We start from the raw sequence: 27,568 nt of genomic DNA, 5'->3' as shown, positions 1-27,568 counted from the left end.
GAAACTGTTTATACACGCGGTTTGTCGAACGAAGGGAAAACTGATCTCATGTTTACAATTGAAAGCAAGATCTTTTCAGTTTTTTCGCACAGAGATAGTTTGAAATCAAATTTTATAACTCAAATTTTCTCGTCTTTTTCAAACCATCATGACGTTACATAAATACTGGATTATGTAAAATGCTGTTTCGTAACAGTACCGCGCAAAGGTTTAATAATCCGAGCAAACAGAGGAACGTAGTGCCATATTCGGATTAGCTGGAGCCTTAATTTTCAAGTTTATGCTCATACGCGTCAAGTAACTGAACTTCGACTTTGCTTTCATACGACTCAACATGGAGTTCAGAATTTAGATAGCTTTGACTAATCCGAACGAGGCTCAATAGCATCGACACGATGTACCAAGTTTGCCAAAGTTAAAAATATTAAATGTGCCGCGACACATGAGTTAGAGGACAATTCGAATCATGTTGTTGTTTTACCTTGGAGTATCAACATCGTTAGGACATACATATTGTAATAATAAATAAACTCCGAGCAAAACAATGTCGCCACTACGTGCAACCGCCAAACAAAGTCGAATTTAAATTTTTCGGCGACCAGTATAAATAAACGAACGCGTTCGTAAGGTGATCAGTTTTTTAGTCTCAGTCTCGAGCGATTTTATTATCGATCAATACACAGTCTTTGGCGAATCAGTTAGCAGCAAGCATCTTAGCGAACGTTCTTTGTATTTATTAATTATTTTTAAATATATTTGACGGTTTCAACATGGAGTTATCTGGTCATTTAAACGACACGACCAACCATCCTCTACAAATGAACGCTAACTACGTAAATATCGATGAATTATGTAAAAGTAAAGGAAAACGAAGCAACGTGAAAGATTGTAAAACGGTAAACGGTTAGGCTGTGCGTTTCAGCGTCGAGGAAAATCGATCGCATAATCACGAATTGAAAGACGTTGCACAGCCCCGCCGTCCCATGTCTAATGACGTAATTAGGGATGAGTTATTCCCGACTAGGCCAGAAGGCATACCTATTTCCTTGCCGCTGATGTCATTGCCAGAGAAATTGTTACCCTTCCTCCGCTCTTATTACCACGTGTATCCACGTAACGCCTATCGTAATCAATTCTATGAACACGCGTGATTTTTTCATGTCACGCAATGTTGAACGAAGCGTTAAATCGAACGGAAAAGGAAAGGCCGTTTTATATATACAATATGTAGCTGGTAAAAATAATGCAGAAAAGGAACGATTATATCGATCGTCCGACTGTAGGCATTGACGTGCGCGAACCTTCCAAGTTTCATTAATTTCGAACAAGTTGGTCTGCGTTCCCCTTGTTAGCGCTCGTGTGTAACACTCGAGCGAGCCACCATTCTTGAAGCGTAAGGATACGAGGGGTGCAAACTGCACGTGCCCCGATTTTTCATCGTTTCACGGATCGCCGATACGTTTTCGTGACTTCTTCGTACTCGTCGCGAATAATATCGCAAACGTTTCATGTTCATCTCCCTGGTTCTCACATTGTAAGTCACAAGCTAGAAATTCTCGATAAAACCGGAGAAGTGCAACAGATTGGTAAGTTATTGTGCAGAAAGTATGTAGAACAAGACTGTTCGCAAAATTTGTATCATTGAATCATCAACTGATCGCAGCAGTTTGAGTATTTCGTTTTAGAGTATAGGATTTTATTCAATTTCCTATACTTTGAATGTGGAACATTAAATAAAATGAAATATCTAAAAGCCAAGTGTCCTATGTTCCAAAATGCGAGAATTTCACGACAAACTCTTTGATTCTCTCCTTTTTTCGTATCGATTCAATGATAATTAATCTTAGAATATACCATTTCATTTAGTCTTCTATGTTTAAAGCATACAACGTTACGTAACGTTAAATACCTAAAAACCAAGTGTCCTAGCTCACCGATAACAGTCGAGTTCATCGAGCCCTGGCGCAGAATTTCACGAAGTAACCTTTCCCTCTTTCACCGTGTCGTCGTCGCCTCTCTCCACATCTTCCTTTTCTTTTTTTCCATCCCTCGTACGAGCATTAGGCAACTCGTCGATAGAGGGTTGCGTATTATTTGTTCCTCTACCGATACGTCGAGACAGCTCCGAACTTGTACCGACGTCCCAGACGGCTACGTCGCATCGTTTGGATGCTCCCAGCGGTTCTCAGCGGTTGTACGCTCGAGTGAGGTTTATCGACACCACCCCGGAAATTCGTCGGAGGGCGCGTGTACGCAACGCGTGCACTATGGCCAGGATTGAAATACGCTCGGCGTAATATCGCGTCGCGGAAGCGGCAGCGGTCTTCAACTCGGAGCTTTACGATCTCGGCCACGGGCAAAGCAGCTTATTTTAGACCGTCGCGTCGCCAGCCTCTCGTAATGCTTTTAAACGCGTTTCGCATAATGTCCTGCCTGTAATTTCATTTTCACAGCCACCAGCGATTCTCAACTGCGTAACTCTCTGTTTGGCCAGTATTTCCTCGCTGTATTTAGTCGCTACAGACACTCACCGCTGCAGCAGATTAAATTCTAGTCGTTGTCTGTACATTAAATATCAGTTAGCTACGGAGTTTCTCGATGTTTGCTGGACATATGTGTCGCTGTAACTGGATTCGAGGAAAGAGGTTCTGGACTTTGGTACAGCGATGCACGTTCTGCTACAAGGAAGTTTCCAGGTTCACAGGAAGACACGTTGTATTAGATAGTCAATTTTCACTTGATGCGTTTATCCTTTAACTTTACCACCGTTCCTTGGGTAGTTTGTCATTCAAAAGTTTGATTTTTCTGCCGTTGAAAAGCGTTCTACTTTGAGGCAGATACGAAGGAATCGTTGTTGGTGCGTGACTTGCGAACAGCGTTTCATAAAACGTGAAAGATCTTATTATTCGTTGAAAGTGCGAACGAGATAGAAAAATTGATTTGAAGATCGCGATATGGTTCCATTTATGAAGCATCCAAGGTTGTACTATACTAACGACAATACAATTTTTAAGAATATTCCTATTTTGCTTTTGAAGCTACGTTAATAAGAGAGCAACGTAATAATATTTACAAATATATCTTTCATCGGGTAATATCATATTCGATGAGCCAGTGGATTTACATTTTACGACTTTTTCTCGTTGGTGAAACGTCTCGAAAATTCAATTACGAATTTCCTAGCAGAACGAATGTTTGAGTTCTCGCCCGGAGAAGAAAGTTCGCGTGTATTTAACACGAGTGAGTAGGCAAACGTTAAGAGTCTCGTCCCAGATGAATGTCTTGATGCCTCAGTCTTGATGAATGAAGAAAACGCGACTGTCTACGATCCTCTGGAGAATTTTTACCCCTTTTTCTTACTAAATTACTAAACATTCGAGAAGTCTAATTTAGTTTCCAATTCTAATTCCAATTAAAATCTAATTTAATTTCCACTCGTTCGAATCGCTTTCCAAATTCATTGTATTGGGTTGGCAACTAAGTGGCTCTTCCAAACTTATTGTATCAATGACTCGCTATGTTTCCTTTCCACATTTATAAAAGAACGTTTTCCAAGATTTTTAAACAATTAAATATCCTTTGCAACCGGACGACTGACTTTTTCCCTGCGTTATTTATTTTCTCGTACACCTTTTATTTTGATTCGTCCGATACAAAATTTATAACGTGATTCGTCGATCGTTACAGCGTTTAAAGATAATAGACGAAAGAAAGCAGAAAATGGAACGTTACAGAAAATACGAAACGTGATTCGTATCTAGAGTTTACATCTAGAATCTAATGACTAGGATCAAGTTTTAGATACCTGTTCTGCCATATTATCAGAAAATTGAAAGAAACAGATTGGCTGTCGTTTACTACTAAAATTATCATGTTGAAGGTGCAATATAATCTAAGACACGACACGTATATTTATGTAATCTAACACGATGTTGTCTGCCGTAGGAGAGAAGGCTTTATCGCTGAAGCTGAAGCTTCACCGGTATCAACAAACGTATTTTGTCGAAGAATTTTTTACGATTTTCGCTCAGGTCTCTAGCTTTATAGTTTCTAGGCGTGTTTTCTTAGAACAGCATTTTTTCCCGTTGCACAACTCAGACAAGCAGAACGTTCCAACGTTAGTTTCAAGTCGCGTTGTATGCCTCTGACAATCTCGTTTTTCCTCTATCGGAACGTGTCAACGTTGGTGCTTTTCGAAGACCATCGGTGTATTGTATTTCGAATACGTCTCAAGCAATGTCCGTGACAGGTTTCACGTGGTCTTTTTGATGCCTAGAGGTTCTCAGCACGCATCGGAATCTCTCTATCCCTTATTTTCTCATTTACAGTCTGTCACTGCCTCCATAATTTCGATATCGTTCCGACTGGTCTCCCAAATGTTTCTGACACTTCCTCCTTCGATTTCAGTCGTTCGCCGCATATATCTACCGATGAAAAATTTAGCAACACTTTCCTAGTCGGTAAGAAACATTAGTCGAGATAGCTGAAAATCTTGTGCACATTTTTGTCACTAAATATCCTATCTAACGAATCGATTTTTATAAGAATTTCAAGATTACGCATGCCGATATCAATTTAATGGTAACAAAGTTCTACGTCGATATTTTGCAAATTTTTACAAGTTACGCAACAGGTACTCGTTCCAAACTTATGGCTTCCCTCTTTCACGTTATCTTGCAGATGTTCAAACGATCCCAGTCCATCGAATACTCTCCTACCTTTCTCTGTTAAAACGTCCCATCTAGCACTTGCTCGTTTTTCAAAATACGATTAAAGCATTTGCAATGTCCTTTACGTCTAACGTCTCAAGTAACAATTTAACTTTAACTTTGATTTTCTTATATGGTTTTTCAAAAGATGGGACATTTTAAATAAGGGGACCAGTACGTATAACGTACGATAGGTTCATGCCACGTAAACTAGAGAATTTTATTGTTTCGTGAAGGGTGTACAGAGGATCCCATTGTTGGAAACGCGAATTGTTCACGGAGCCATAGGGATTCGTTTCTGTTCACGTGGCCTACACAAAACACGATAAAGCATTTTGCGCAGGACGCATTCAGGGCCGGTTCGAATTAGATTTAATTACCGGTGCCGGTTGTTTCATTAGAGCAAATAACGACGAGTGCCGGTCGAGCTGATTTCTAGAGCGGAATGCGTTATACTATCCCGCGAATTTTCCACGGGCAAACACGTGACTAGTTTGCACAGTAAATTACACAAAAGTTTTCCCATACCGCGTTACCGGAAACCGCGTTTCATTACATTCGCCACTCGATACCACTCTCATCCCCCTGTCACCCTCTTTGAACTCCGACACGATCCCACCTCCCCCCTTGATCCTGTTTCCGTTATTCGTTCAGCTCCAATTTCCGATTTCAAATTTTTTCACTCAAAATCAACCGAATATTTGTCCAAGTGCGGTGGCCGATACACGCGGTTTAACATCTCCAAAGCGATAGCTCGTTTCGTCTTACGGAGCAGCGAGAATTCACTCAGCAACGAACTAGCATGATTTCTCGGATAAGTCCCATTTCGTAAGCGTTTCGAAAATGACCGATTAAGTTGCACAACAAAGTTAGTTTATTCGTCTATGCTTCTATCCTTTGGCGGAAGAATTCCTCTTGAAGAGAATACTTCCATCTCGTTGCAACGCGCGCCAATGCCCGTTAACTTTTCGACACATGTCAGTTTCTTGTAAAGAAACGGATATGAAGAAGCTCAAGAAATCAGACGAAATCTGTACAGGAATCGTTCCGTAATACTGTGGCGGCACTCGACCACGGAACTTTCCAGCGGCTTCAAAGCGTAAGGTCAACATGCCTAATGTACCATCGATATCCCTACGGTTCTTTCGCCAAACATTCGAAAGAATGCAAGAAACAGAAGAATCTGTTTAGTTTCGAACAAAGATTCATTCTGCCCCGAGCTGCGAAGTGCGAAAGGTTTAGCGTCATAGCGAAGCAAACACAAGCCGAGACACGTGATTATTAACTCTTGATTGTTAATCGTTAATTATTGTTGATAGTTGATCGATGATTGTTGATCGTAAATTGTTGATTGTTGATTGCTAATGGTTTAATAAACCTTTTTTGTTGAACATCAAGAGTATTTTTTGTGGGCACCTTCACCAACCTCAATACGAAGATCGCTGAGAATTGTCAGATTTATCCGAAACGAAAAAATCTCTACGATTCCATTCAACTAATCGATGATAACAACGATGCGAAGTTAATTCTCTGATTAATTAGAGAGATTACTAATATCTTCTAAATGTTCCAATCAAATGGAGAATCATAGAAGGAAATGGTTTCGTGGAATTGCTCGGCGACGTAACGAATTGTGAAGCTGTTCCTTTACGGAAAACAAGAAACATCGATTTATTCTGCTTCTCGTCTATGGTGTTCATGTGTTCTCAATTTTCCCATATAGAATTACTCCGTTTCCACCAATTGGAGGCTACCCTGTATCGTGAAACTGCCCAGCTCGTATTTCCAAATATATTCAATTTCACAATCCTAGCACCTTTCACCTGTAAACAGCAAAAATCAATATTTTACCGTAATCTGCCTCGAAACGAATTTTTCACCGGCGAAGAAAATCGTGTCGCGAACAAGGGGTGCGTCCCTCGATACGCAGTTTGCAAGAAAAACAACAGTAAAAATAATCCCTCGCACCCTTTCGTTGTCGTTGTCAGCGATTCTCATTCGCTGCTGTCACCGAGTCATCCTTTCTCAGCCAGCAACGTATCGCTGCTCGATCGGCTGTTCTTTGTGCCTGCGACATCGCGCAGCTTCCTCGAGGGATAATTTCGCGTGTGCACCACTGTCTGCTTACTCGGGGCAAATAGGTATGCAGTTATTCTGAGACTGCCGGGGTGAATGGCCAGGTTCTCGTGCGCACACGTTGCAGCAGCCTCTCCGCGTGTTCGCGAAAGCTCGAATCAAATATCGTAGACGATCGGTGGCCGAACATCGCAATAACACGGCAGATTGTTTGGCTACCGGGAGGTTCTCGCGGATGCAACGCGAGAAATTCGCTTGCATCCGACATCGTGGACTGGGACGAGTCCGGTCGGTATCGTTTCGCATCCGAAAGGCATTTCAATCAAATTTTTGGTCAGGATCGAGTGGCAGATCGATTGGTTTCGCTGGTTTTCTCTGCAACGAACGTTCGTTGCCGCTTGAAGTATTCGCGGCTCGGTTCTGGATATTCGAGAAGTGGAAAGTTATTTAAAGCCACGTTGGCACTGCTCATCTTCGAGTCACTAGAATTCGATTAGTCGACTCGACAGAAGTTTCTAACTCTATACCATGCGGCGCTTCGTGTTTTAGAACGTTTCAGCGTTTCCACGCTTCGAATCTGATTAATGTTGTATACTAAGCGTAGGAAAATTAGATGCTCTTGGCGGGAATTTAACCGTTGATTCGAACGACATAGATTAGGATATAAGATAAATGCTTCGTCTGTAAATGGATAGTGATTCAAATCGCGAGAATTTACATATAGAAATGTTGATATTTGTTATCGGTAGGTGAAGCTATAACGCGATGTAATGTGCTATCTATATTTCACCTACGATAAATAAATCGCAACGTAAACGAAATTCTTTGTATCGTGAAGGCTTGCATTTTCTACGATATACGCGTGATAACGCCACGGCGAATATTTCCAATGTGCAAATGCTGATTTATTCCAGCGTTGAAATTAATACATCGAATATTGGTCACGTACGAATAGAGTAAAATAATTTGATATTTGTGCCGGTGGAATAATTGATCTCAGAATCGATCACAGTTCAAACAATCGGCAATTTTCGATGATCGTGTCGGAGGTGTTCGTGCCGATGGATAAAGCTACATATTCCTCGTGTAGGCGAGGTTTCCAGACAGCGATTTGATTTAACATTCGAACAAGAGTTTGCCTGTTTCCTTCCGTATAGTTTATCCATGAAGCGTGGCGCATTAAGCGATGCTCATTAACGGCTCATCAATATGAAAAAGCACGATCCTCCATTCGAAATTACACAGACCGCCGGCGGATTATCGAATTCAGTCGATTTCCGTTCGAGTTCGCCGATAAATTATTTGCCGTGTCCGGCGCCACGGTGCGCACGTTCGAAATAGATGCTCGACCGCGGATTCGCGCAAATCAAATTTGCATATTATTTAAGCGATCCGTGGTTATTGAACTGTACACAATGCCCGCATACGCGACGTCTACGAACTTGTACATTTTATAGCTCGCCGCGTTCCTTCATCGCCATTGTTCCCTCGCCTCGAACAGGTACAACGTTACATTCCCGAGTTTTGCGACCAAGTTTTCAGTTTTGCGACCAAATTTTCAGGACAGAAAAATAAAAAAAAAAAAATACATAAAAAGCTCCGCTCCCCAGAGGCTCAAACCCAAAAACTGTATCATACAACGAAAAATGTAAAGCGCCGACACATAATACAGCATGGGTACGTCGTACCGCCGCGTATCGGTACCTTTGCCTAACATACCATTACAAAAATTCATGTTTATTGTGAATAATGTACCTAAAACTGTATTTTCTGGACTCAATAAACTTTAAATCTCAACGTTACATTCCCGACGTATTCTTAAAAGAGTATTCTTTTCTTAAAAAAAGTATTCTTAAAATGTACGTTACGTTTGACGGAAGCGCGAGTGAGTACAATCGACCAACCACGTCGATGAACCTCGAATAAGTAATTAGAAAGTACCGTAAGTTGTGGTTTTGATGAATCTTCGTATTTGAGCGACCATATGACGCAAGAAGTAATTTTCTTAGTGCATATTGATTCGTAAAAATCAATTATATCGTCTCATAGCGTGCTACGGTACCGGCAATCTTGTGAAAACTAGGCAAAGCCACCACAGTTACCAGCTATTTAAAGGTTTTTAGTTTAAGATTTTTCCAAGTTGCTGTTGCCTTTAGACCGGATATTGTATGTTTGAATGAAAGATGTATGCATGTAATAAAAATGATGTAAGTATTCTTACTGCTCGTCTTATCCGCAGTATTTCATTTTGGTACAAATGGTAACGAAAATTGAAAGCGGATATCGATGTCAATCACGGGATGTACTAAAATATCAAGCAGACAACGCGATCGTGATGTTGAGCCGCGATAATCCTCGTTTAACTGGGACGAAGCCACAGGAGGCGAGAGTAAACTTCTAATGGAACGTCACGTGCACGCTTACCCGACGCAAATAGCACGAACGATAGATATATTCCTCATTAACAAGTTCTCCGCGGGCTTTCTGATTATGCTCGAACGAACCCTCGTCATCGTCACTACGCATTCGACCAATGTAATCGGCCCTCGCCTCTAACCGCGTGAAACTCTGAGCCTTGCGAACACGGGATTCGCCATCGTCGATCAAAACTTCACCTACCACTGAGCAACTATACCTTGAAACTTTCTTTGCATCTTAAGGAAACAACTTCGGACAGTTGAAAGATCGATTGTTCCCATACAAATCCATAAAATTGATAAGCAATTTTAATTAATAAAGTCCGTGTTACCGAAGCTGTCTCTTCATTTGATCGTGGGATTAGCAAACGAAGATGGAACGTTTCAAAAATATCGATTATCAGAGTACAGTAAATTTATCGTCTACTTTTGGAAGACTCTTTAAACTACTTTGGACAAGCATCGACCTTAGCTACCAAGCGACGCTCTTAACACTTTGACTGCCACGTTGGTCAAATATGACCGGCCATGGCTTCTTCTGTGACACCACATTGGTCATTGGTGACCGGAGCGCTTCAACTTGTTGCAATTGTAAAAATTGAATGAAAATTGACAGTTAGGGCATTTTGGATATAACCGATAAATAGAAGATACTTTGAAATAAAAAGTGCCCCATTGAACGATTAAACATTTTTACTAGAACATCAATAAAAAGAAATGAGAACAAATCTTGCATCTAACGGTGCACTGTGTTTGCTTCCATATCTTCGAGGGCTAATCTACGAATATTATTATAAACACACCTTAGAAAATAACCGTAAATGCTGCTTTATAATCGTATAATTGAAGTTAGAAGTGTGAACATACCTTATATATTATACACAGAACGAGCAAATACCGTTTACTAATATCTTCTACACGTTTCAACGATATATTCTGCACGTTTTGCTTACGACGAAACAACGAATGCGAATGGTTTGTCGAAATAAACGAAGCCTCGTTATAATATGTCGCTATCAACCGTTACCAAGGCGCTACGGTGGTCAGCCGTGACCATCAATAAGATAAACGGTCGATTGAGGAAGAATGTTGTCTTACATCGTCAATTTATTATTATTTTGCCATTACATGCTTTGAATAATAAAAATACTCCCATGTCATCCTCAATGAAACATGTGATTTCGGTGTGGCGGTCAAAGTGTTAAACGATTGAATGACATAGAAATCGATCGTATTTCTTTAGACGGAAGAGAAAATGTGCTTGAAAGGTGAAACAATCGAATATCCCGGTGAAATGGACTGCACTGAAGGATAATTCGACTTTCCCATAATCGTGTTGCCACGGTGACGAGTGGATCGATTGTTAGCAGCGAACCGTCTCATTGAGGAATGTTTCGGTTCATTCAAAGACATGTTCCGAGCGTTAATTGACGTCGCGCCACGACACGACTGCTTTTAGACTTGTCTGCCGCTGCTTCACGGCTAATGCGCTGCCTTTTAACGCAACGCCAATAGAAGCGTAACGTCGATGGTTTATTAACGATTACGTTTAAACGACACGGTCGATGTCGGAGATACGGTTGAAAAACACCACATCGATCGTGTCTTCACAAAGTTGTTGACTTCCTCGTGCATAATAGTCGTGGCTATTAGAAGACTAGGTTTGTAGATTTAGGACGAAATATTTTAAGCGTTAAACAACAGCGTTATTCAAGTACAGTCGTTGGAACAAATAGGTAAAAACACGAATGCCAAATTAGGATTCGGGCAGGCGAAGGATTGCTCGCTTCATGCTACTACGAACAATCCAATTGTACCAATCGTCATGCCAATTTCTCCATCACGGCGTGGTTTTCCGTTTCGTCACGACTTAATTGGAATTGTAATCAAATGAATGTACGTATATGACGAGCTCGTCCGTGATTCACAGCGAATTTCCATGTTTGCGCAAACAGTGGGGGATAAAGTTGCGGGAACGAAACCACTGTCGGTCGAATTGGCAAGAACTTCAGCCCAATAATCGTATTTCCGTTAACAACCTTCATGCTGATCGTTGCGGTTAAGCAGGACGTCGTGTAATTTAGATAATAGCCCTTGGCATTGCTAAGGACAAAGAAATGTAATTACTTTTGTCAGATATTATTAAAGTTAAGGTAAAAGTTTCTTTCCTTTTATAAGGAAATAATAGATGTACAACATTTATTCTTTTATAATATTAGGTTGTTTGAAAAGTGTCTTTCTTTCGCAAACGTGCTTTTTACAACAGTGCACCTTCATACAAACGAGAAACCAAGTCTGTGAAGTGTCGCGGTGTTTATCTCGACAGAACAAAATGGATCGTACGTAATTCGACAAAATAATATAAAACAAAAAGCCTTGTGCGTCTATTATTTCCTCGTAAAACGAAAGAAACTTTTCGGGCAACCTAATATTTTATTCGATCGCGTATGATCCATTTTCTTCTATTGGAAAAAATGTTGTGCACCTATTACTTGTTTCTAAAGCGAAAGAAACTCTTGGGACGACCTGATAGAAGCGAAAACGAATATTTTGCTGGTTTGGACCTTGTTCGAACGCAGTGATATAATAATACGATGCATAATTCCTATAAATTAGGGAGGAAGCAAACGAAGCATAATTTCTAGTGTAATATCACGTCGCCGTCGAGGATCAAAACGATCGTAGTTAAGTAACTTTAATGATAGAATGAGATTAAATCAAAGATTTCATAATTAAGCGAATCATAATTAAGTAATTTACCGTGATGAACGTGAAATGAACTTCGGTGATCTAATTAAATTGCTATGGTTATCTGTGATCCGGTGATTCTATTTGAGAATTAAAATCGGATATATAGTACGTCGTTTTTAACGGAGTCCTACGTCACGATGGATCTGATCCTCAGTGACGATAAAAAGATGCTAACAATTCGATACTATCCGGAAAAAATTGTCGTAAAAGACATGGTCCCTTTTATTCTGGAAAGAGTTAAAATTCCCTTTGATCGTTTCCTTCGAATAGTTCGATTGTCACGGACGCGGAAGCACGGCCAAGAAAATCGATTGGCAATCGATGTTCTCGTTTCATCTATGAATGCTGGTATCGCGGCCTCGTGTGCACCGACACGCTTCATTGGCCTAGCCAGGTATGCATCGATATTCTCGCGTTATAAACACCTGACAACAAAGTTGAAATGCCGACCTACTTGATGTTATCGTTGTCTGAGCTTCCGTGAACGATATCACGCCTTGCATGCATTTAACGCACGCTCGAACGGTGATCGTCAACTTGCACGAATCAAATATTTCCAAACAATCGTTCAGAGATGTTTCACGAGAGCAGTTCGTGATTCTCCAGTTGCTTTGATCGAATTGATTTGAAAATAGATCGAGTGGCTACGGACCACGATCAGGTTCGAAAGCGTAGGCGTTTACACGGTTTTCCAAACCCACTGTTTTTCGAAGCACTTCGTTTCAGCGAACGCTCGAATATATTTTGCCGAGCAAAATTTACTCTGTGCCGTTAGCAAACCGTGACATGGTCTTTACGTTCCATCGTTAATTCGTACTTCTCAAGAGGAGGATAGAAACATACGCGTAAATCACGGATTTGTTCCCTCTCGAGTGAATTTTCGAATATTTCACAAAGTATATCAAACATGGAATTTACATTCGAAGCTCGTGCACAGGTTTGCGGAGACTCGTTCTCAACGTACTATCCCATTATCACGTTGCCAGTGTTTAAGGCAAACCCGGAAATGCGGATATTCGTTGCAAACACTCAGTTCGTTAGAATTAGAAAATTACTTAACACTTTGACTGCCACGTTGGTCAAATATGGTTTCTCCTGTGACGCCACGGTGGTCATTGGTGACCGGAGCGCTTCAACTTCTTACGATTGTAAAAATTCAATGAAAATTGACAATTAGGGCATTTTGGATATAACCGATAAATAGAAGATACTTTGAAATAAAAAGTGACCCATTGAACGATTAAACATTTTTATTACAACATCAATAAAAAGGAAATGAGAACAAATCTTGCATCTAACTGTGCACTGTGTTTGCATCCATATCTTCGAGGGCTGATCTACGAATATTATTCTAAACACACCTTAGAAAATAATCGCAGATGCTGCTATATAATCGTATAATTGAAGTTAGAAGTGTGCACATACCTTACTATTATACATAGAACGAGCAAATACTGTTCACTAATATCTTCTACACGTTTCGACGATATATTCTGCACGTTTTGTTTACGACGAAACGACGAATGCGAATGGTTCGTTGAAATAATCGAAGCTTCGTTATAATATGTCGCTATCAACTGTTACCAAGGCGCCACGGTGGTCACCCGCGACCACCAATGAGATAAACGGTCGATTGAGGAAGAATGTTGTCTTACATCGTCAATTTATTATTATTTTGCCATATTATTATTTGCCATGCTTTGAATAATAAAACTACTCCCATGTCATCCTCAGTGAAACACGTGATTTCGGTGTGGCGGTCAAAGTGTTAAGCAGCGGTATCGATAAACTTTGATACTTATTGCACCATCTGCGACATTAATTACCTGTTTAAGCCAACTATTGTAGTAAGTGCGTACTAATCTTTCGTTAAATGTATATTTGCAAGAAACGGCTCGTAACTCGAGTATTTAAATTCAGTTTCAAATCCCACCGCTATGGTCGCGATAATCTCATTAGGATGCTAACGATACTAATTTCAAGAGGTTTCGTGTAACGCCCGTAGTAAAGATTTTCTACGGCGAACGTTCGGATACCTTGCGCGAGACAGTGTAGGTTTCTTCGCGTGCAAAATCGATTTGCGGATAGCAAGGGGGAGTGTGAAATTATCGTGGGCAATATCAAACGTTAATTGGCAGTTTCGCAATCCGCAAACACGTCACGATATTCGTGTGACAACGGTGAATATCGTCCCACATGATCGTTTCTCAGGGACGACAACAGATTAGAATGTATATCTGTGATTTAAGCAGTTGCGCAAACTAACATTGTTTCTATTTGCCGTTCCTCACACGAGTCACGTGTTTCCTATTAATGGACGACAGGTCTTTTACATTTCTCACTCGTTTAAATCACGCCGTTGATAAAAATGGATCCGCCAACGCACGTGGCAGCTCGCACGATCGATCATCGGTCTTTGATCTCGTCCTTTCTTCGCCTCTGATTAGATCCCTTTGATGCGCGTATAAATACTGACACGGCAGACGTTTGATATGATAAAGCGCAGGTTATCTCGAACGTTCGAGAATACATCTCCGCGCCGGATAATTTCCATAAAACGTCCTCTATGATACCTCTGTGCTACCTCGGCTGAAAAACGAAACGTCCTCTATTTGCAATTCCCTCGAGTTACCTCTTTTCGGATTTTTCATTTCGTTCCAATGTACGTGTCTCATTTGCGCGATTGCACGCTTTTCTGTCCTCTGTCGCAGAAATAAAGTAGAGAAGAACGGAGTTATTAACGGCGAAACTATACGCTGAATAAATTGTACAATTTTCTGTCCAAGGAAATAGAAACGAGAGGTGGACGACAGGATGCACAGTGCGAGCGAAAAGGACAGCTTTTATCCGCGCTTTACCATACAAATTTAAATTGTCTCGCGATTACGAGATGCTCTGTACCTTGTTTGTAATTTCACAGAGGAAACTTTTATTCGAACCACTGCTATACTTGATCGATAGCGTCGAACGTGACACGAAAATGGTAAGACGATCAAGCGACTGCCATAACGTGGAACACGAAGAAGCATGTAAAGTCCATTCTGTGCTTGGTCTGTGCTTACATCGTCGAACGCCCACTCGTGACATCATCGTCTATTCAATGAAATATCCATATGCACAAGTATGTATACACGTAGATTGTTCACCTAATTACGTCGCTTCTGAAGAAAATTACCATCCTTTTCGACTGTTGTCAGCGAGGACAACACGGACAGTCGCGATTCGCTCGGGCAATTATTAGGCATGAGTGCACGCGTGATCGAGAATAACGAGCAACACACGCATACAAGATTACAAAGCATCGACATTTAAGACGCATACGGCCACACTCAAAGACCGGATGTACCGACACACGCAATTGATTTCGTAAACGCACTTGAAAACGGCCGAGGAAGCCGAGATGGCTTCGTGACTCACATGGTTTCTCCTCGTCCTCCGCTTGCGCGTGCTCGAATTGCGAACAAGGGGACGCGTCGTTTTACCCGATCAGCATCTAAGATTCGAAGAAAATATCTGTTTTCGTAGCTCTTTCCAACATATTTTGTCCTTCCTTTTTCGCTATAAATTCCTTTTTGTTTGAAGTTATATTTTAAACGCGACCATCGCGAATGCAGAATTATTAAATCAGTGAAACGAGGGTACGAAGTAAGCACAACGCGGTTGCGAGTCATTGAAACGTCGCTGTGCGGTCGATAGACTATGGAAAATGTTTGTTTTCTTTATTATATCGTTATTCGAAATCCGTATCAATCCATATATTGATAAGATATAGCTGTACAGTGAACTACTTTCGTGAGCTGATATAACGTCGACTGTCTTATGAGAAACTGCACTTCCTTAACTGCGATGGAATAAGCCGAAGGCTGTCCCCGGGCTGACTCGATTTGCGCTGCCTGTCGAGGTGCTTAGGTCGAAAGCGATAAATACGCGGGTGACCGAAGGAAGCAACCTCCGACCTCGCGCGAAACTGCTACCGCGTCCTATCGGTAAAATATTCCAACGTAGAATCAAACTTTCGATCGTAAAATGTATAACATTCAATTTGTTATTTGACATCGAGCCAATACGGCGTTGGCGCGTGTAAGTGACTACATAACGTTAATTGAAAATTCCTGGGAAATGTTTATATACACGTAATCCAACTACTATCTACCGTCACGCTATCTCCACTTGCGTCACGGTATTCTTATCTAAACCCATCATTCTAATTTCACTTATATCGCAGTACATATTATTATGTAAAAAAAAATTACGCCAACATAATATCCACGATATCGTTCTGTAAAACCATCGCGCTAATACATCACCTGTATCGTAATATTATTACGCGAGGCAATTACTCCAGCATCGTCCGTGCGTGGCAACATTTTTCCCAAACCGGTCGCGTTAACTCCACCTGCGTGGCAATCGCAGAAAGAAAATTCTCGCCCCATCTCCACCATCCTCAGCTTCTCCATTCTCGTAAAATCAATCCGCCCTCGAGATTCCGGGAACGCGATCAACATCAGACACCCCGTGACGAGCGTCGTTCTGCGTCACGTTCGAAAGAGAATCCGCCGCTCCACGTATAATTCACGACGTTTCCGTAGGATGGCAAACTTTCGTCGATGCCCGTAGCGGAGATTCCTCGCGACGCCTCGCCGTGATTCCAAGCGGAATCACCACGAGGGATTGAACTCCGCAAGCTGCGACGTACGGAGATTGCTATAAGGAAACAATCGGCATAGAAATAGGTAGTTGCTTGGGTGCCGGCGACAAACGAGAGACTCCGCGATTTAACATGCAAATTGTTGCGTGCTCTCGGTTAGTTCGACGCTGGCTCGGATCACGTGCACGCGTCTGTTCACCCGCCATTTCACCGCCGGCATTCCCCCAAATAGTTTCGCTGCACTTTTCGAGAATATCCAAGTGACGGAAGTTTAATTAGTCGGCTAATTTTAGCCGGCGATCAACCGGTCAGACACGTAGGTGGATGCGTCGTGTCAGTTTGGTAAAATTTTCTGACGGCTGCGGCTTCGGGCGATAAAGTGTCCGATTCATGGCAATTCGGTAATCGATGGTTTGCAAGTTGTTAGATTTCACAATTTCGCGCAATTGCGATCGAGCCTTGCGTCTTGCGATCGGTCCGATTCGTTGTATACGTTGAAAGATAGAGACGTCCTTGGAAATTATTTTCGAACTCTGGATGGATGTTTGATACGTAGAAGTTAGTAGAACACGCGGAAAGTTGTTTAAGTTTATAGTAAATCGTCGTACATGATCGCGTGAAGGGATCAAGAAGTATCCACGTATTGTCCGTAAGAGCGCCGACTAAATTTTAGGATATTACGTTAACGAGATATCTCGTACAAATTCACGTTAATTCATATTAATTTATTCGAAGTTTCACAAAGAAAATAGTAAAATCCAATTCGTTTCAACGTATTGTTATATCCAGAGCCGCATACCGACTGTCCACGGTCACAGTCATTAAAGCTAGAAAAAAAAAAAAAGAAAAAAAAATGCTACCGGCAATTAGCGTCGGTGGCGCCAAAGGTGTAACGAGACGTTGAACCCGACTGGACCGTAGATTGCCTTTGTGATTAAACAAAAGTAGGTTAACGCCGTATACGTCGGATTCGCGCATCCGTAATGACGTTGACATCCTGGACGAACCCCCTCTGTTCCCTTGCTATTAAGAGAACAATAGCCCATACCGTAGATTGTTCGTTAACGCGTTCGTTTCTGTGCTCCTTTTTTCCCGAACAGAACGACGAACAATCGGAACTAGGTGCAGCCTCCTTTTAATTATAAGCGGAGGGCGTGCCTCCTTTTCGAGACCTCGATCCGATACTTCCGGAAAACAGAATCTAGCTTCTCCGTTTCTAAATTACTGTTAGATATCAGTTTGTTCATACGACACGATACACACAAACATTGGAACAATTTCATTTTTTCTTTAACCAGAGAATTGCACGAACGATATTTTCTACCGTTTGCAAAGACGTATCGTAAATTCGTTTACGAGGCTCTTCGTGCTATTCATCCGATCAGGAAGACGTAGGAATTTGTAAAAATTGTTTGAGAATCGTACGTCGCGTGAGCAGATAAAGTTACTTGAATTTATGACTCGAACTTACGAAACTTTAATTTCGTAATGTTCTCGTAATTTTGTGACTCACAGTCTACAAACTATCTAAATAACTTGGACGAGTTTCGTTGCTCGAGAGTATTCATCCTCGATATCTTTCCTCCTGCGTTATTCCTCCTCTACAAATTTATACGTTCACATACAAAGATAGCATATTTTTCTTGTAAATCCTGCAACAACCCGATCGAATATATAGGACAAACTTCTCAAGATTTCTAAGCATCGCATCGAATTCCATCAATCGAATCCTCAACTTTCCTCTAACTCTTAACATTACGTTTCGGAAGTTTACATGGGAAAATTCTCGCGATACAACTTCGAAGTTAGTTTTAAGTTTCACTCGATCTTCCACGTCGTCATTTCGTATCTCGGGGGATGAAAAGTTGCCAGTCAATTTCTCGAATCTTCGTCCAAGGAGCTGATTGTATTCGATTATAGAGAGCGAACGATGTAAACGATGTTTCCTTAAGTAAAGAGACGTAAATTGCAGGCCTCCTTCAGCGGCAGTAAAATTTTCATTCGAACGAAGCAATTTTATCAAGTGGCAAAGTAACGAAAATAAGAAATTCCACAGAAAAAAACGGCCACGCCTCTGCGTAGTCCCTTTTGTACCGAGCATTTCTACGCCGTACAGGGAACAATCGACTCGCTCTCCTTTTAATCGTATGCACGTTATGCATAAGCCACGGCCTTTCTCTCCACTTGACCCAGTGGATCTGGAAAACGCGTACGTCCGCGTTCTTTCGTCGACAAATCCAGCGAGAAACATCTGCGTCCCGGGAACTTCAAACGCGTCCATTGTCGTTTACTTGAATATGCATGACGTAACGCGAGATTCGAACGATTCTCACCTTTTGCCATTCGTACCTTCGTCTTTCGTTTCGTCTTTTCCTTTCCACGCGAGTCCAATTTTTCTTTCTCGTTTCTTTTACGATGTTTTTCCGCCAACTGTGAACTCTCCGCCGTTTGTAGACTTCGCGAAACTCCTTGTAATTTACATCTCTCACTATGACTCATTCTCTCTCTAATACGAGTGCGATTTTCATTTTTCCTTCCTCAGCGAGTGGTTTCCTTTCTGTCAAGTACGAATTGTTCATAATTTTAAAATTTAACGAAATTTACCCATTGTACCGCGCGCCTTTCACTACGATCGTTTCCTTTCCAACGCAACATCGATTTTCCTTTCTTCTTTTCTTCGCGGGTGGCTTTCTTTTGTCAAGTACAGAGACTGTTCTCGACTTTCAGGTTTAACGAACTTTATCGTAGTTTACGCGTTTGTCTCGTCCCGACGCGAGACCAATTTCTCCTCTTTATCTCTTTCGCCAGTGGTCTCTCCTTTCGTACACTGTTCGCGATTTACAGATTTCGTGAAATTTATCATAATTTATGTACATGTTGTGCTTTCGTTTCGTTCAGCTGCGTATCATCCTTGCGGCTAAATTCCGTTTACGAAACTCGTATGAATAGGATTAACTAGGCTTGACAACGTGACAATGCAAGCGATAATAATAGATGCACGACTGTGTGTTCGAATTCAACTCGCGGAACGCGTTTATGAATTTCAACGCTCCGTCCAGTCGTAATTTGTAAAGCACGATCGACGCAATAGTGATCGCTGTAAATTACGTAACCAAATCCATTTTACGGACTATTTCTGTCATCGGCTAAGTTCCACACCTATCTATCGATCCCTCGAAACGCCTAGTTTCTCCTACAATCTACATATTTTACGTGTCTTTTCACGTTATCCGCGTTCTCTGCAATTTCCTATTTTCAAATTTCCTCTGAACACATAAAACTCCACCGTCTAATTAGAAATTGAACGACTCCGTTTTTAGAATTATCCAGATTAACTCTGTTATTCCTCGACATTGCCTCGTACACTCGCTTCTATTTAAAACTTATTTAGAAATTAAACGTTCGAGTCTTCCTCTTTTCTATGTAAATACAAATTTCTCTATGACTTAACCGGTTAACTGCGTGCTACGAGTACACGCGTCAAACGACATCTTTATTTCGGCCTGTGTATACTCATCGTCGCGCTAATCCCACCAGAGATTTCTAAAACTAAATTGCCCAGTTAACTGGTTAAAGATCTTTCATCGATAATCCATCCTATGCCGTGTTCATTCCGACTGAATGACCGACACGCGACTAACAGATTATTCGTCGAAATAAATAAACGTTGCATGGTAAGATTTAGTCGTGAGAATGGAAAATCCAACGAGGAATTTAGGAATATTATTAAAGCTTTCCCGAACACTACAGGTGCATTGTATCCCGCTGCTATAGATCATTAAGTCGTATTCGTAGAATTAGAAAATCTTTCCACGATACAACCACTCTAAGACTCTCTACCGTGGCTTAACGAGGTCAATGCTGAAGCGTGGGTCGATAGTCTTGATTCTTCTTTATTTTAACATTCGTACTATTTCTCTCGGAAGAGCGCAACGTAGATTCTTAAGCCTGGCTGCAAGATATCGTGGCAAGTCGATCTCGATCATCTGTCACGACTATCGATAATTTCCTCTAGTCTGGGCGTCGCAACATTGGAAAATAGAAGAGAGCTTCGTGACATGCTATTTGTACGTACAGTGATTAATGCTGTCATAGACTGTGCCGATATTGTGGAGAGTTCTAAAATTAATGTTTCTGTGGGATCTGTGCGGCGCCATTAAATTTTCTACGTTCAACCGCACAACACTGAGTTTGCTTACCGCGGCTGCATAAATCGCACGGCCATTAATATTAATATCGTATTTTCCACAACTGATATATTCTTTGAATCTTCTTCTGCCATCAAAAAGTCATTATACCATGCTTCATTGTAGATTTTCTTTCCTCTATATGTAATTATTTCTATATGTAAACACGTAATATTAGCCTCGTATGTCCTAATGGGTTATTTCCGTGAATAACAAACGATAATGATCTTTCTAAAACTTACTTTCTCCACGTATCCCATCGAAAAGGATCGAAACTCTGATCCCTGGCGATACCAACGGAAGGACACTACCAACTACTATCGTCTTCGCTCGATATTACAAAAACATGCAGCAAACATCGATCGACTGATCCAGAAAGCAAAGAAAGATCGAGGTTTATCGCGAGGTGGGACTCGTCTCGCGCACATCGTCCGGAATGAATCTAATTTGCGACGCCCTTGCAGAAATTAATAGCCCGCTCGGTGCTCGGTAATTAACGCTTTCGTTCCCCCCTTTTCCTTGGGCCAGCGAGAAGGTTCGTAGCCCGGTCGATCTCGCCGGTTACATCGCGGAGGACGATCGAGGGTGGAGGCTGAAGCAGCGCAGCTCCGGGCTTGGCCTAGATGAAGCTCGTCGAGAGTGTCAGTCAACCGGTCAACAACCCGCTTCCTTGGAAGCGACGCGGTATCGCGTGCCTTCGTCCATTAACCCGGTTAATCGCGCGCTCGTTAATTCCCATTTTGCGAGCCGTTTCTGATCTAACGCCCAGTCGGTCGCGTTTCACAGAGTTCTTTGATAGAATCGTTTGAAACGTCCGACGTCTATGTCGACGTTCGCTCGAAGAAGAGTCCAGTTTCGACTCAGCGCCGCGTTAACCACGCTGGGGTGAATTTTTTTACGGAAACAGCAAGGTTTTGTTTCGAGGGTGAATGTTTTCAGGGTGAAGACGGTGCGAGAGTATCCAGTGGATGAACGATAGCGATGGTTGCAAACGGAATGCTTGGATCTTGATTGTTTGATTGCTTTGACGTTTGAAATGGTTGATTTATATTATCTGATCAGGCATGGAAGAGTGGGTTGGATTCTTTGTACTATTAGTTGGTGCGCAACAGCTTTGAACGCGAAGGCAGTGCTTCTCCATTTTGTTCGAATAATTTTATTTGTCCTACTAAAGAAAATATTTCTGCTCGCTACGACCATCGACATATGCAATTAAATGTGGCATTGATCTGATAGATACACATACGCGTGAACTTAATATCCCTGAACAGGTTCAGCGTATAATCTGTACATGCATAAATAGTCATATTTCATTGGATGTCCCATAGCAATGTTGTCTGATTATTCTCGTGATGTATCTACTTGTTGAACGTCTCGATCCGATCCTACTGTAACCTCGTGTAAGTAAACTTTAGCGATCGTTAATATCTCAAAACTGTGGTATATTTTGTAACACGCTAATCACGAATTTTAAAATAAAATACCCGAGGATCTTACACTTTGCTTAGAAATATTAGAGGAATATTCGGATCTAAACGAACAATGAAAACCGCCCTTAGCTTGGAAGTTATATAGATAAGAGAGGATTCATACGACTGTTATCAGATGCTAAGTAGTCGTCTATACTTGCAAATATTATATAATCGATGGATGAAAACAGAAGGAGATAGTACCAAGCTGAATCGACGTTACGAATTGATTTACGACAGAAACTTGCAGCTTACGTAATAGAGAGTTGATTTAATTGACTGCAGTTAAATTTGACCAGGTAACTCTGCATTTAACTATATTCGAGAATATCGAATAATCGATTGGCGGAAGGGAAAACCATGTATATAGCAAACTAAATTCAAGATCTTATAAATTGGTTTATGATGCAAACTTCGAACTCGTGTGATAGAAAGTCGATAGGAATTGATGGCGGATAAATTTGATCAAGCGATTCTCCGTTTCGCTATATTTGAAAATGTCGGACAGGTGGTCGAGCGACGAAAACTCAGACGAGATGGATATCAAACTGAATGCGAGATATAACGACATAGCGATGATTGTGGTCCAAGTGCCGAGAGAGAGAGAGAAAGTGTCCGATTACAAGAAACAGATGTCTCGAAGCGAACTGTCCTGGCCACTGTTTGCCGCCAGTGTGTGCAACTTGCTCCACCTGTGTACCAAACAGGTGAAAGAAACAGGAAACTACGATGACGCAACACGCTGTACAAACTGAGCAACCCGATGCACATAGTTGTCGGTGAATATGTATATGCGTATATATGTACACATTTCCATTATTCATCGGTGGCGCGATATTAAAAGAGACATGGAAAACAAAGTGCTATATATTCTGGAACAAAATGAGAACACGTTTTGGAAATGGTTTGCACATGGGGATACACAGGGTGAATCAGCGGCCAGTGTCAGGATGAAGGGAGAATTGAAAACGGAAATTTATCAAAGCGGAAAGTAACCGGTAAGCTATTTCGGTCGTTTCTGGTTGTCGCGTCTAGAATTCGGTATCGTTGCACCGTGGCTCGCCATGTTCTCTATATTAAGAGACATCCCGATATTATTCATCCTAGTCGTGGATAATCGAAATGTTCGAAATAATTGGATGGTACATTCTCCAGGAATAATTTCGAACATTGCGTGCGCTCACATTGTGCAGACGGTACATCGACAGCAATTTATTCCTGAATATTACGTTAGTGAACGTTGTTTCTTCAAATGAAACATTTTCATTCGAGATGTGGTACACTTAGCGATAAGAATTTCTACGTTATCGCATCCATCGTATCTCGCGTATAAAGTTAGCTAGTGGCGTATCAAAAAATGTTTTCTAATAAATTTTCCAATACGAGTGCTCGTACGTATGTAACAGCTTGAAGAAGATATGAAAATTCGTACGAATTAACGCAATGTTATAAACGCGACTGATAAGATAGAATTCGATGAATGACGGAAATTTGTAAATTTCACGCTTCACAAAAACGATATCCCATACGCAGCCGCTGTAATGAAGCCGCTACGAAGCTAAAAATTTCGTTATCGACAAGAAGAATATTGGGTTGGCAACTAAGTGATTGTGTGGTAATGACAAAAGCCGCAATCACTTAGTTGCCAGACCAATAGAATTATTTAAACGGATTGGTCGTCCATCGCGCAATGGGCCTTTCCGCCTTCCTGGCGAGACGTCGTTCTCGTAAAACTCTGTCTGTCGACAAGTCCGTGGAAATTGGTGGAAATAATCGAAATTACTACGGCAGCATCGAGCCGAGAATGGTCTGAAAAGCTGGAAACAATCGAGTTATAGCGAGCCGGTAATGGGGGAGAAATAGAGATGAATTGGATCTTAATTAGACGAGAACGAGTGGAAGCCAAAAATAGTCGCGTGAAACGTTTCAATTTATCGTGTGACTCGTTCTGAATCGAAACGATCGATGAATGTATCTTTTACACGTTTCTATCCACCATGGCGCGTGCTCCTTTCGTCGAAGCGACTTCGAGTTATTAGTACAATAATTTCCGTGTCGAACAAAATCATGAAAGGATGTAAATACAGCAGGCAACGGTATAACAAACCCGATCGCAGGAAGCGTAATCGATTTGCATTCAGTACAAGCATCCTGTTCTTTCGAAGTTTCCATTCATATTTCCAGATTGGTTCAGGGCGGCTCATTTCGGATGACAATCACCGTAACATTTCCCGTAACGGCCAGGATACGCCATGAATGAAAGTAAATTTCACACGTTCTATGCCATTGACCGTTCGATTCTACGATCCACTTTTTTTTCTCCGGAATTCTTGCAGTTCGAGGGGAAATTGCGTTCGGAATGGCAGCTATTTCAGCGGATCCATGTTGCCCACGCGTAATGATGTTCGACGAAACGCGGCTGGCCGTAATTTGTTAATTGAAACGAGCCTCTGCGCCGACAGTTTATTCTGCTCGAATTATTGTCACGAAACGAGAAGCAAATGAAATATTTACCAAGCAATATCGTTGTAACGGGACTTCTATATATTCGTGCGGTGGAAATTACAATTTCACAATTTTCCACAGTATTCGTACCATCTAAGATTCCTAAGATAAACTACTCGTTTTTTACTTTCTATGGAAGCGCAATTTTCAAATTTACCAGACACCAACTTGTCGCTCGCGTTACCAAAATTACCTTTTTACTCGCTACGTGGATCTTGCGTGGAAACTTTCAGATCGCTTCCCTTCGTCGACACAGTGTTTCGTTACGGTGTCGATGAAATTTCAAAATATTTTACGCAATAGTTCAGCAGTTTTCCACGATATTCGAATACTTTGGCGAGCCACTTCAGTCGGTGGACAGACGAAACGAGAAGCAAATGAAATATTTACCAAGCAATATTGTTGTAACGAGATTTCTATATATTCGTGCGGTGGAAATTACAATTTCACAATTTTCCACAGTATTCGTACCATCTAAGATTCCTAAGATAAGCTACTCGTTTTTTACTTTCTATGGAAGCGTACTTTTCAAATTTACCAGACACCAACTTGTCGCTCGCGTTACCAAAATTACCTTTTTACTCGCTACGTGGATCTTGCGTGGAAACTTTCAGATCGCTTCCCTTCGTCGACACAGTGTTTCGTTACGGTGTCGATGAAATTTCAAAATATTTTACGCAATAGTTGAACAGTTTTCTACGATATTCGAATACCTTGGCGAGCCACTTCAGTCGGTGGACAGACGAAACGAGAAGCAAATGAAATATTTACCAAGCAATATTGTTGTAACGAGATTTCTATATATTCGTGCGGTGGAAATTACAATTTCACAATTTTCCACAGTATTCGTACCATCTAAGATTCCTAAGATAAGCTACTCGTTTTTTACTTTCTATGGAAGCGTACTTTTCAAATTTACCAGACACCAACTTGTCGCTCGCGTTACCAAAATTACCTTTTTACTCGCTACGTGGATCTTGCGTGGAAACTTTCAGATCGCTTCCCTTCGTCGACACAGTGTTTCGTTACGGTGTCGATGAAATTTCAAAATATTTTACGCAATAGTTGAACAGTTTTCCACGATATTCGAATACTTTGGCGAGCCACTTCAGTCGATGGACAGGATGGCGGAATGAAAGGATCGTTCGCATAGAAAAAGGTTAATCCGCGTTAAAATACCCGCAACTTGGGTGCCTGCAGGCGCATCAAGGCTCGCTTTCGTTCGACCTAACCCAGACCGGAGTTCGAGTAGATTCCGGTATAAATAACTCGAGGAGAGTCCGCTCACGTACACGCAAATAGGCACGAATAGTCTCCTATACATGCCTCGGATCGTTTCGAATATTATTTGAAATTGCAGGAATTTCTCGAGTTGGCCGAAATCTCGCGAGATGATCGAACAACAAGATGAAAATCAGCCGAGTTAGAAATAGCGTGGTTCGTTGCTGGTCGCTTTATTCTAACTTTTAATGTTGTTTTGCTCGCTGCTGTTGTGTAATTCCGTCGTATACTCGGCGATCTCGTTTCGCTTCCTTAAACTTGCGCGCGATTTAATTCGCATGCAACAAGCTAGTCACAGGGCTAATTTCAGAGTCAATTGTGAATGTTACTTCGCCGTAATCTCTCGAGTTGTACGTCGTTCCCTGTTGAATACGAAAGTCCGTGTAAACAAATCGATTTGCATCGATGAATTCTTTGATATTCACTTAAAATCGCCACACTGTTACAGTTGTTTGTGTGTCACGTTTCTGAAAGCTCGTCAAGTATCAGCTTTTCCATTGTATGTTTCAGAGCGTAGCAAGCATTCGACAATATTCGTTTAACGAGATGAAACAAATATCTTCTATATTCTGTCTGCTATTTAATTATCCATGTCTAGTAACTACTTGCGATCGATACAAGCAAATATATAGTTCTTGCTATTAGCAAAGGAAGAGTCTTTAAAATACACGAAATTCTCTGCAGAAGTTGGTACGTTCCAAAGTGTACTTTACAAAACCTACGTCTGGATTTCCAGCGGCAGTGCATGGCCAGAATGCCCAGAGGACCAAGTGAACTCCTCGACAGTGCAAACAAACTTGGCAAACCTTTTTACCCGAGTGTCCCCTCGAAGATGCTCGAAAGTATCCCAAAATCTCAAACAGCGTCCGAAACAAACAGCCGAAACCTTTGAAAACGTTGTCACCGGTGTAAATCGGCGTGAAACCAGGCACAGAGTGGAAATGCAGTGGTTTCACTGGTCGATCGACACGTAGATGGACGGAAAACAGACACGCGCACGATTTCGTGTGTTCTGGCGCGCCATGCGAATCCATGCGCTGGACTCGTGCCAGGATTAGTCATCCGAGACGTGGATCTCTCTCGGCTACGTGTGCGCACTCGACAAGGAAGTCGAGCTCCGTGTTTAGATTGTCGAATTTCAGGTGTGCCCACCCCTTCGAAACCGAAGGGAAAACCGAGATACATCGAGACGAGGTGTAATCGTTGCTGCGAGGATAAAATATTTCTCAGAATCAACGATCCGCTCTGTCCGTGCGATAGAATTCCATTTATCGAAACGAAATGGTCATTGCACGATCGAATGAATTTTCACCGATTCCAGCCACTCGTTTGTACGTCAGCTTTTGCACTGCGTGAACGAAAAATAATAAGTAGCGGAAAAAATTGTTTCTCTTCGACGAATTGTTACGCGAACTCCAATCACAGTTATATACAAGTTGAGCTAGAATTGTTGCGGAGTTTCGTAAAAGTTGGGAATTTTGCTTTCTGGGCTCAGAAAGACAGTGACGTAATGATCGGAAAGGTG

At 41.5% G+C, this 27,568-nt stretch overlaps 2 protein-coding genes across 11 annotated transcripts in view; one reads left to right on the top strand and one right to left on the bottom strand.

Moving 5' to 3' along the window:
* LOC126872087 (dystroglycan 1-like) overlaps positions 1 to 27,568 on the top strand; it is a 162,551-nt gene that overhangs the window by 10,503 nt on the left and 124,480 nt on the right. The window lies entirely within an intron of this gene.
* The window catches only part of LOC126872108 (mediator of RNA polymerase II transcription subunit 20), a 249,662-nt gene that overhangs the window by 149,795 nt on the left and 72,299 nt on the right, over positions 1 to 27,568 (bottom strand). For 2 of the 10 annotated variants that reach the window (XM_050631665.1, XM_050631673.1), the window contains exon 1: positions 13,379 to 13,397. The exons of 5 other annotated variants lie outside the window; for them this stretch is intronic. Coding sequence is in view for 1 of the 5 variants with exons in the window: in XM_050631669.1 (XP_050487626.1) it covers positions 13,379 to 13,393 (15 nt within the window). In the remaining 4 variants the exon portion in view is untranslated. Of the gene's footprint in view, positions 1 to 13,378; positions 13,497 to 27,568 lie in introns of those variants that run through there. 3 more of the 10 variants (XM_050631663.1, XM_050631669.1, XM_050631667.1) reach the window with 3 other exon arrangements.

Source organism: Bombus huntii, chromosome 12, assembly GCF_024542735.1.
Source record: "Bombus huntii isolate Logan2020A chromosome 12, iyBomHunt1.1, whole genome shotgun sequence".
Classification (NCBI taxonomy): Eukaryota; Metazoa; Arthropoda; class Insecta; order Hymenoptera; family Apidae; genus Bombus; species Bombus huntii.
The sequence above is the reverse complement of the archived record's forward strand: the minus strand, read 5'-3'. Positions and strand labels throughout refer to the sequence as shown.